Source organism: Rhamphochromis longiceps, linkage group LG7, assembly GCF_057381845.1.
Source record: "Rhamphochromis longiceps isolate RC_006_pf linkage group LG7, R_longiceps_female_GT1.1, whole genome shotgun sequence".
Lineage (NCBI taxonomy): Eukaryota > Metazoa > Chordata > Actinopteri > Cichliformes > Cichlidae > Rhamphochromis > Rhamphochromis longiceps.
Window position 1 is genome coordinate 34,845,937 of NC_140563.1, and position 10,622 is coordinate 34,856,558.

Consider the following 10,622-nt stretch of genomic DNA (forward strand, 5'->3'; position numbering starts at 1 on the left):
TCTCCCGGATCCTGCATCTGCAGTGTTATGAGCGATTTTTTTTAGCCACATGCAAAACAGACCAAATTTCCTTTAAGTAAGTCCTTTCAAACAAAAGCCTCAAACATATTGGCATTGGAGATTCGGTTTTTGTCTTGTTTTGAAATTTTTACTTTTAAGTTTTCGAAAACAACAGTGCAAAACAACAACAACAACAAAAACACATACATGGGAAGAGTACCAAAAAGGAAGGAAAAAGAACAAGATATGCATGACATATATGACTATATCAGGGGTCCAAAAAGGACCGGATCTGGGAATACCCAAATGTACCCTAGATTTAGACAGTTGCACTTAAGTACAGTTTTTTTTTGGCAATGCCCGACTACTCCAAAGATCGTTGTTTGCTACTTTGCTGGTCTAATTATGTATTATTAGAATAATTTCACCATTCTTTAATCTTTTAATGGCCTGTTCAACTTCTTCTTTAGTTATATTTGATATGAGTCTCATAGTCGGGTCATTTGTAACTTGGGGCAGCTCCAATTTTGCTAAAAATGTATCAATGACTTCCTTACTACATTATTTGGGTTGGGAATACAATTTTTGATAGTAAGCAATTTGTGTTTTCAAAGCACTAAAACAAATACAAGCGCATGACATTAACCAATTCAAACACATTATTTTAACCCTAGATGGTTTTGTCAGTTACCTGGAGGCTACAAGTTTATGTAATATAAAAAGCCTTACTGCTGACTTTGAAGATTAAATAGAAAATATTTGATTTCCCATGTTATTTTCTGCATTTCTAATAACCAAATATCATTTTAATGCATATTTATACAACTTCCTCATACATTATATTTCAAAGGACATTAAAAGAAAGAGAAGAAATACGGTATGAAATGCTTGGTGCTGGAATAACTTCTTTATTCAAATTTAATCTCAATAGAACAGAGTAGTCATGCACTTCAGATTTAAAGCTGTGAGTATTTAGTGGAATAAGCTGGTCTCGGTTTCCAGAGTAAAATGGTAACAGATGAATTTCAAAAAGCTCCACACAAGCTAAGCAGGACTTTCCGATAGTGCTCCTTGGTGTCTTTCTGTGGAACAAAGATATTATTAGCTGAAATTTCCAGATACTGTACACTGTCATTTTAGTGTTTAATCATTAAAGACAACATGATAACAACAAGGTTTTTTTGTGTTTTGTTTTTTACCTCTATGTCATCATTCAGGGATCTTTGTTGACAGTTCCAATATACCTCCTTGATCTTCTTGAGGTCGACCTCAGAGCGACTCACCAGTATCCTGTTGAGGGTTTTCTCACACGTGTCTGGTTTCTGTGAGAGCAGAGCAGAGCAAAGCTTCAGTTATTGATTTTATGCTATATAGACTTTATGTTGGGGTTAAGATCCAAACAGTTACTTAAGAGTTAGCTGCTGATCAGAAACCTTTTTTCAGTGGCCAAGAGTACGGACTCCTTCAGCAACTTGCAGTGTTCCTGTAACTATGTAGTATATGGGACACAGGTTCACTTTCTTCTAACACAACTAAATAGTATGTACAAGCACCCTCAACTTTCTGAGGCAAAAGCCTAAGCCGTTCATTGTGGTATTTTCTAAATGTAACTTGTTAAACTAAGGTTATATAAAGTAAATTTAAAACAAACTAGAGCTCTGTTATTTGATATGCTGTTAAGTATTGTATACTTAATATAAAGTTAGTATAAGTGGCCCAGCTTAAGTCTTTAAGAGGACTTAATTTTTGAGGGAACAAGTAAGTAAAGTAAGTAAATAAGTGAAGTAAGTGAACAAGTAAGTGAATCCATTTTGCAATGTAGATACTGCAGAAGTACTCAATCTCAAACTGCTTGAACAGTTTAAAACATCCAGCTTCCAGACTACATTAGTCCAAAAACATGAAATTACTTACAGACTTGAACCTTCCTTTTAAAATACATAAATCAATGTAAAATCATAAATCACACACACACACACACACACACACACACACACACACACACACACACACACACACACACACACACACACACACACACACATATTCAGGTATCTTAGTGAGGACCTTCATTGACATAATGGTTTCCCTAGCCCCTTACCGTAGACCCTAACCATTAAAAATGAATGCCTAACCCTAACCCTAAACCTAACCATAACCTAATTGTAACCCTGACACTAAAACCACATTTTGAGCCTCAAAAAGGCCTTCAAACTTGTGAGGAACGGCGAGTGTGTCCTCATAAGTGCCTGTTGGTTCTCACAAGTATAGTAGAATGCAGATTTCGGTCCTCACAAAGATAGCTAGACAGGAACACATACACATGAAAAAAAATTATACACACACCTCCAAAGCCTTAACAAGCTTCTGGGCAAAGACAGCTGGTGTGTTCCAGGCATACTTTGCTATGGACATCAAAGAGAGACAAACAGTTACAAAATGATCTCAAGTCGAGTCCAGATGCTGCGCTGCCTCACAGCTGTGTTAGAGCCCATACTGTGTAAATCTGTTTTCACGTTATACTGCTCAATCAATCTTAAATCTCTCCTGATCTTAATGTACACAAGACGTGCTATGTGATGCACATTTCCTGCTCGCGAGAGGATTGATTTCATCGCTCACATGACCTTTGATCTCACCCCACCCCCACCTTGAACAGAAAACACAATTAAAACTACATAAACTGATGAGGACAAACATCAACTTACCAAGGTCGATGAGACAATTTTCAGTGTCTCCTTTCAGCTCCTTTTTCAGCACTGTGGGTAATTTGACATCCGTCTGTTTGCCAAATGCCTCCAATACTAACAGGTAAACAGACAAACTGGTAATTCTGAGTTATTAGACCAAAATCAAATATGTTGTTAAGGCTATGCAGCATATTTCATTAGCAACTGAGGAAATGAAAAAGCAGTTTTAAAATATTTATAAACATAAACATTCAGATTTTAGTGACCAGTGAAACATTAGGCTGAAGTTTTTAAAAAAAGGAGAAAACAAATACACCATTACTTCACACAACAGCAGTTTCGATTAGAAAATTTATGCAATTGTACAACAGATTTCAGGATCATCAGTTCAAACAACTCTATGCAAATGGAAGAGTATAGTAGAGCCTTCAAACCTAAGAACACTGTACTAAGTGTCCAGCATAGTGGTGGTAGCATCAGGCTCTGGGGCTGTTTTGCTGCCAATGGTATGTACATTACAAGTGGAAGGGGAAAGACGGAGGACTAGTTCCAAATTCTTCAACTTCACTTTAAATATCACATTTCAAAAACTGCTTTTGCAATGGATAAAGTAGGCCAAGATTAGCTCCTGGAATGGACTTCCCAAAACCCTGACTGTAATCCTGATGATACTTTGCTAAAACCGGGTTCATGTCAGGAAACCAGTTTAAATAAATGCTGCCAGTTCTGTTAAGAAGAACGGTCAAAAATCCAGCCAGAATCATATCAGGAGCTTGTTGATGGCTACCAAAAATAGCTGGTTGAAGTACAACTTGCTCAGAGACATTTGACCAAATGATAGTGAGAGTGTATGTATATGTTTGAGCTTGTATGTATTTTGAGCCTATATGCAGATAAAAACTAAAAAAGATTTCACAACTCTTGTAAAATCCAGACTGACTGTAACTGTATTGTTCTCAGACTGCTGGGTGTGTTTCGCCTCCTACCTGCAAGAGTTTGGTTCCACCTGTTTTTCCAGAAGTGCATTGTGTCTAATGAGTCAAACCCAACCAAGAAGAAGTGTTCACACTTTTCAAGAACTCACCTTTCCGGAGGTGAGGATAGCTGCGCTTGGTCATCAAGTCAATGAAGGTGGACACATTGAATCCGCTGCCCTGCTCACATAACTTCAGCAGCGTCTACAGACACACACAAAAAAATTGGATGATAATCATAAAGACTTATACTCCTTATAATAATTCAATAATTTATATTCCAAGTATTTTACCAAAAGTCAGACTTATTCTTCGCAACTATGCCATTGTTGCACCATGCAACAAACTTTATATATTTTCACTTGATGTGCATATGCAGACCCCTATAAATGCAGCATTTCCTACCCAACCAAAAGTCATGTGCCTAACTGTATCAGGAAATGGCTGAAGTTTTTTTTTTTTTTTACCCACATAATTATGACTAATGAGTATTCCAGCTGTGAAAAATGAAGCCAGCACCTAAATGGAAATAACTGCAGTTCCTCTAGTGGCCACATGAGGCTGACTCTAAAAGGCAGCCATTGACTCCCACGTTAAAGTCCCTAGAATTACAACACTGAACAGTCTGATACAAAAAAACTGCTTTGATCTATATAGCCAAGAAGATTTTGTTTCAGCTTTAGTGGGTGAAATTTCAGCGTTTTACTAGTTCGTTGCTTAGCAGATAAAGCACAGTTTATGGGTGTAGCTTGCTAACCAAGTGTGCTAATGTCCACCAACATGTTCGTTTGAATCAATGACTAGGTCCATCTTTTATACCCTCTATGAATGTTACATTATGTTCACACACATTATGTTTGGCCAAATGCCACAGATAGGAACCGTTAAACTAGAGTTCTCAAAATATATTCTCACATAATTTGTTGACAACATAAAGTAGAATAGTTTAAGATTTTGTTTATGTGATTTTACCTTTGCGTCTTTTGAAACAAGATCATTGTCTACACGAGTGCTCTCATCTCTACCTCCACTTAGTAATTCCAGGAGGATCTTGGTGTAGTTGCCACTGGTCTCACTTTTAATAACTTCTTCCAGCTCTTTTTTGTACTCTGAGGAATCGGGAGAATTTCAGAATAAACATCAGTTTACAACAATATGATGGCCAAATGTGACTACAATAAGTCTAGCTTTCTAGCAGCTACAGACACTAGATATCTAAGATGTTGTATAAAATTCTATCTTAGTTCAGCATTAAGCCCAAACAACAACCATGTGATTTCACATGACTGTGACAACACCTTGTTTGAAGGCCTTCTTGATCTCCTGAATCTCTTGGTTTGTTCTTGTTGCCAAAATCTCAGTCAGAACTTCCTCATCTGTGCCCAAACCCTGTGGGAATAAATCAAATAACAGAAATAATAAAATCTATAAACAGTAAGAAGAAACATTTAAGGGCCCCTCAAACAGAATTACAAGTAAGTAGTTTGTTGTTTTTTAAATTTGTTTATTCTAATCTATGTTTAAGTTTTCTTTAACTGTGGCACAAAAATTACCTTAAGTTCAAACCCCAGACCTACAAACCAAAAATGTGCTAGTGGGAGGGTTCTTGGCCAATACTGAACCAACTGGCAATTTTGTGATGACAATTTAATTCAGTTACTAATGACACAACCTAAATGATAAACTTAATCTAAACATGTAACGTCTCAAGTAACTGAAAAAAACATCAACAAAAAACAACAACTATAAAACTGCTCTATGAATGAAAACAAAAGAAGTAATATTCCCCCAATCAAAGGTTTAGTACATAAACCACAGATCCTACCTTTGTGGCTTTCATGAGTTGGTAGGCATCATTCTGAGCTGGTGTCATGAGTAGTGCCAGACAGATGTCCTCCAAATTTCCTGTCAAGGCTGCTTTCAAATTGTCAGTCAGCTTCTGCAACACACAAGGATGATCTTTCTGAAGGACTACTGTCCACTGTAATCATCTTTTGAGTTTTGATGCATTCTCCATCATCCAGGAAGGTAAATCTCCAAAAGTTAATTCTGTTCATCTGGACGTAGCGTTTTGTGGGAGAAACGTTTCGTCACTCATCCAAGTGACTTCTTCAGTCTCAGCTGACTGCAGGTTTCCCCAAATCTTATAAACACAATTAAGGGCATGAGAATTTGCTTAATTAAGATTAAGGAACTGACCTCCCAGCCCATTGTTCCTTCAGTGGGCTGGTTTCAGTCATTATGCAAATGTACTGTTTATAAGATTTGGGGAAACCTGCAGTTTCCCCAAACAACAGAATCAACTTTTGGAGGCATCTTTTGAGTTTAAATTAAATATATGAAGGTTATCTTTTGTGATGTGAACACTGCGTTTGTAGACCAATTACGACTCAGTTATATGGTTGCTCAGTAATTGCTGACTTGTTATGCATTCAGTTACAGATAACAAGGGTTCAACACCCTTTAGCCTCTAGACAACCACTTTGAAGTGAAAGTGGCCTGGTGGTGGGCAGTCTGTCTCCTGCAATCACAGTCGCCTCAGCTCAGTCGATTCAGATATATTTCTATATAAAAGCAAGGTTGTTGAGTGTCTTTCTCATTTTGAAGTTAAACTTTTATCCTGCAGCAATGGCGTCAACATTTGTAGAGAAATTTCTGTCTCTGATCTATGAGGTTCTGGCTGGACTGTGAATGTGTGTAGATAATGTGTGTAGAAAGCAACAGGTTTGGTTTTTCACCAGCTACCAACTTGACTGCATTCATCCACCTAATTGCAGACTCACTCCTTTTTACTGCCGACAATTTCAAAGGCAACAACACTGCAAGTTTATTGAACATGGTCAAGTTATTTTGGTCATGCCAAAGTCTCCAGCAACCATTTTCTCTAGTGTGACTGTACCATTAGGGAGCTGGCAGGGTAAAGGTTGTTTCATGTCTGGTCTGACAGCGTCTGAGATGTAAGGTGTGACCGCCATGTTTGATTTTTGGAGCCAGAAGTCAACATATTCCCATGATGCACTGAGCATTTCTATATGTAATATTTTCCCAGACACTACCATTGTTCTCAGCCTCATGCTGTACAGATTTGAATATGGCAGAAATTAATTACTCACCTTCCCATTTTCCGTTTCATAGACTTCTTTGATCCTTTGCCTCTGCTCGTTGCTTCGCTTTACCAGGACTGCAATGATCGCATCCTCATTCACTCCTGTTGGGATGACAAGTTACATTTTACTGTAAGCACCACAAAATGATAAAATCATCCAAGCCAAAAGAAGCAAACTACCTCACACCCAATTCAAAATTGCAATAAACATTCGTTTTTTACGACCTGTGTTTCAGCTTTAAACTTCATATCGTCTAAATTAAAACAAACATAACGTGTATAATACATTAAAACGAGAGAGTGCACACGCACCTTTACTTTCAATGGCACGCCGAAGAATTGCAGTGTCATCGCTCGCATTGAAGTTTGGATATGGAGTGACCGTTCCATAATAAATAGGTTTATCCTTATCATTCACCTAAAAGATCAGCCAAAATACAGACTTTAAAGGACTTTAAAAAGTTTATTCGCCAGCCAGTAAAATTCATATGAAATTCAAATACTCAAGTAAGCAGACTTGGGTGCAATATCCTCACAATATGACTCACTTTGACAGTGTCATCATCGGAGTTTCGGGAGAAAATGTCCTTCAAACGATCGAAGAATGGCATTTTTGCTTGGATGAGAGACTCAAAAACTGAAACAAAACTGTAAAGAGAAAAGAGTAGAGGGTAAAGGTATGAAATTTAGCTCTGCAACCACCCTGACACTTCCTTTTAATCTCATTCTGTTTAGTCTTCTGTGATTGTTAGCAGCAGGTGTGTCACAGGGAGGAGCCACAAAAACTGCAACTCATCACAGAGATCACACTCTCCACAATGCTCTACCACAGACATACATACTCTGTTTTAGTCACTGTGTGTTTTTAGCCACTTGGCAAATATCTGTTCTTCTTTTACAGTATTTCTGTAATTGCCATCTAACTCCTGAACTCTGTTGCTGTCATTTCCGTCCTCACTCTGTGGCTAAACTGTCCTTCTCATTATAACGTTTGTCATTAAGTTATCTTTTTCCCTTTATTTATCCTGACTCACCTTGAATTCCTCGTAACAATAAGAAAATGGGAGTTCAAGTGTTTACATATCCAGCAAGAAACCCTCACCTGTGCTGCTGAAGACCGTCCTGCACTCTAGCTTGTAGCTACTGCACTGTGGAGCTCACTCTGCGGCGTCTCCACCCATCACTGTGCATTTTCACCTGCAGAGGTTTAGCCAATCATGTCATACCTCTCAAATTCTTTTGAGGCAAAAGATTCATATGCCTCTGGGACTGGTTGGACAACTTTTCAATTCAGACTATTCTGTACGTGTTACACTTTAATCAAACCACTTAGTTGAAAACAGTCACACAGATTTTTTTGGACAATTATACCTTTAACACAGCCAAGTTAAAGGTATAATTGTCCAAAAAAATCAGAATGAATCTCAACATTGTTGATACCAATCAAGGAATACTGTCAGGTGTAGTCTACATGAAAATGTTACTTAACCATACCTTTGTGGCACTCCCTTAATTCTTGCTTGAGTTTGGCGCCTTGAGTTGCAGTGCAGGTAATGTAGGGAACAGATTTCGAAAGAGAAGCATGTATATTAAAAACACTGCATTTGGTTCTGCTGCATTCATTTTAATCGAATGGTTGTTAGAGGAGGCCTAACCACAACGATATACTTTGCTCTTAATTGTTTCTTGTTGGTTAATTTTCTTTCACTTGGTGGAGCTCAGTGGGGGTTTTTTTTCTCTGTGGTATCAGAAGGTTACCCTGCTGCTATAGATATAGTTTCTATATCAATAAATCTGTTTTTCCTACATGATATTATAAAATTAGAGAAAAGTAACAATTAGAGAAAAGTAACAAAGTAAAAAGCCAAACAAACTCTGCTGCCAGTAGTAGGGGAAAATTGAATGGCAAGTATGGGAATGTGCTGTAAGGAATGAGAATAATAACATACTATATAGAAACATATATAAAAGCAGGTGAACTGTTGTTAAGGTGTTAGTGAGCGGCTGGTGTTTTTCCGTGTCCTCCTGTGTTTCCCTGTAAACCTTATTAAACTAAATTAACGCAGTGTACTGTAACTCAGGACATGGTATTACTATAGTACATCCATACATAGAAAACATATTACAGTATTAAAACTAGAGAATTACAGTAATGCAATGTATCATCAGGTCATGGTATTTCTAGGTTAACATATTGTAAAATACAACATTGCTGCCAGTAGCCTGATGTAAAAGTGTAAGAAATACAGGAATCAGCTGTAATTTAGGCCATGTTTTGACATTAAAAAAATGTAACAGATAGAGATACAGATAAAAATAGATATGGTAATATATTGTAATTAATATGTCATGTTTTCAGTATTACAGACTACTATAACAGATTACAGATTATTACAGTGTTACGGCCAGGCAGCCGGTGTGTTTGCGAAACTGGCCCAAAAAGCAGACACAGAAGAGAGGAAACTAAGTATAACAAAAAGCAACCTGTTTATTAGGCTGGATACATGAACACAAAACAAGGCAGGGCGAACAGGGGCATAACCAAACTAAACTAAATTGGGGAAAACTAAACTAAACATGAAAACTAGAAAGTGAAAATGAGAACATGAAATTGAACAGGTACATGCAAACTTTAGCGTGAAATCATCTAGACATGAACAGTAACTACAAAAAATCCTGAAACCTGACCTGAGACGAAGTGAGAAGGACATACTGCCTTCCTCTTCCCGCTTCACCACACCCCACCACACATGCAGAGCCTTCGGGTAAAGGTGTGTCACCAAGGTGCAGGGGAGACATTCTTCCTCTGTCCCCTTCTGGCCACCTGTGCCTCAATTTTATTCCACAACATAGACATCCACATTACTCAATCTCTCATAACACATACATATAGGACCTTGGGGTGGGTATGCTATACAACATCCAGAGGACCGTCTGCGTGTTCAAACTCACCTCTGGCGCCTCTGCCCACCTCTCAATTTTAAATGCATGTTGACATTGAGGGTTCTCGGGAGGGGCTGTGGAATGTGGAATGGTTGCCCCTCTGATGGTCCTCCTTGGGCTCTCGCGCTCTGGGGGCCCATGCCTGCTTCATGCCCTGGGGGGCAGGGCTATGGCTGCCCACCGTCTAGCAGATCGTTACATCGAGAAACATTTTGAATACAGGCGCGCTCACACACACAGGTGCAGATATGGGTGCTCATAGGCGCAAACTATATCTTTCTTGGCTCCTACCACAAAGCACATTGTGCGCTGTCAGTTTTGCATGCTGCACAATAACGTTCAATATTTCACATTTACTGTTACTCATACTTATCGAGGTTATTGCTGTGGTGTTATGTTGATTGTGTTGCTCTCCTTTTGCTTGTTTTCTTTTTTTCTTTCAACAGGTGATCCAGCTGGTTTGTTTTTTTAGTGTCTTCTCTCACTGTCCCTCTTCCCCTCTGTTTTTCTTTCCCTCCCTTTCCTATACCCCAGTCATGTCTGTCCTGCCTGTAATAACTTAAATAATTAATAATAAATGTTTCATTTGATTACATTTTATATGATGAATTATGCAGAAAAAGTAGAATTGGGCTGTAAGATCTATTGCTTTGTTACCTATTCAAGTTGTGTATCATGTTTTTAAAAAGTAACTAAGTAACTAATTACTTTTGAAAAAAGTAATCAGTAAATTAACAGGATTATTTTTAGAAGTAATCAGTAATTAGTTACTAATTACTTTTTTCAAGTAACTTGACCAACACTAGTTGCCACATACTGTAGAGTAATGTAGGAAAATTGCTTCCAGTAGTCTACTGTAGAATAAATGAACCACACAATAATCTGATCTGTGGTATTATCCTGTAAAGT

General features: G+C 37.9%; 1 protein-coding gene across 1 annotated transcript; it reads right to left on the minus strand.

The window, feature by feature from the left end:
• Positions 1-892: 892 nt before the first annotated feature.
• Positions 893-7,967, minus strand: LOC146665737 (annexin A1-like). Its single transcript, XM_085413480.1, has 12 exons — positions 7,873-7,967; positions 7,319-7,418; positions 7,083-7,188; positions 6,778-6,872; positions 5,490-5,603; positions 4,963-5,053; positions 4,637-4,773; positions 3,775-3,868; positions 2,709-2,804; positions 2,347-2,405; positions 1,200-1,322; positions 893-1,082 (listed from the first exon to the last, which is right to left on the minus strand). Exons 2-12 carry the CDS (start codon positions 7,379-7,381, stop codon positions 1,026-1,028), a joined length of 1,035 nt encoding a protein of 344 aa, XP_085269606.1. The 5' UTR covers positions 7,382-7,418; positions 7,873-7,967; the 3' UTR covers positions 893-1,025.
• Between the last annotated feature and the right edge of the window lie 2,655 nt (positions 7,968-10,622).

Excerpts from the sequence above, each read along its gene's own strand:
- LOC146665737 (XM_085413480.1), bottom strand. The coding sequence starts at position 7,381 with ATGCCATTCTTCGATCGTTTGAAGGACATTTTCTCCCGAAACTCCGAT. Across the intron at positions 2,805-3,774 it reads CTATCCTCACCTCCGGAAAG|TATTGGAGGCATTTGGCAAA; the intron begins GTGAGTTCTTGA and ends TTTACCTGTTAG. Across the intron at positions 1,083-1,199 it reads CCCTGAATGATGACATAGAG|AAAGACACCAAGGAGCACTA; the intron begins GTAAAAAACAAA and ends TTTGTTCCACAG.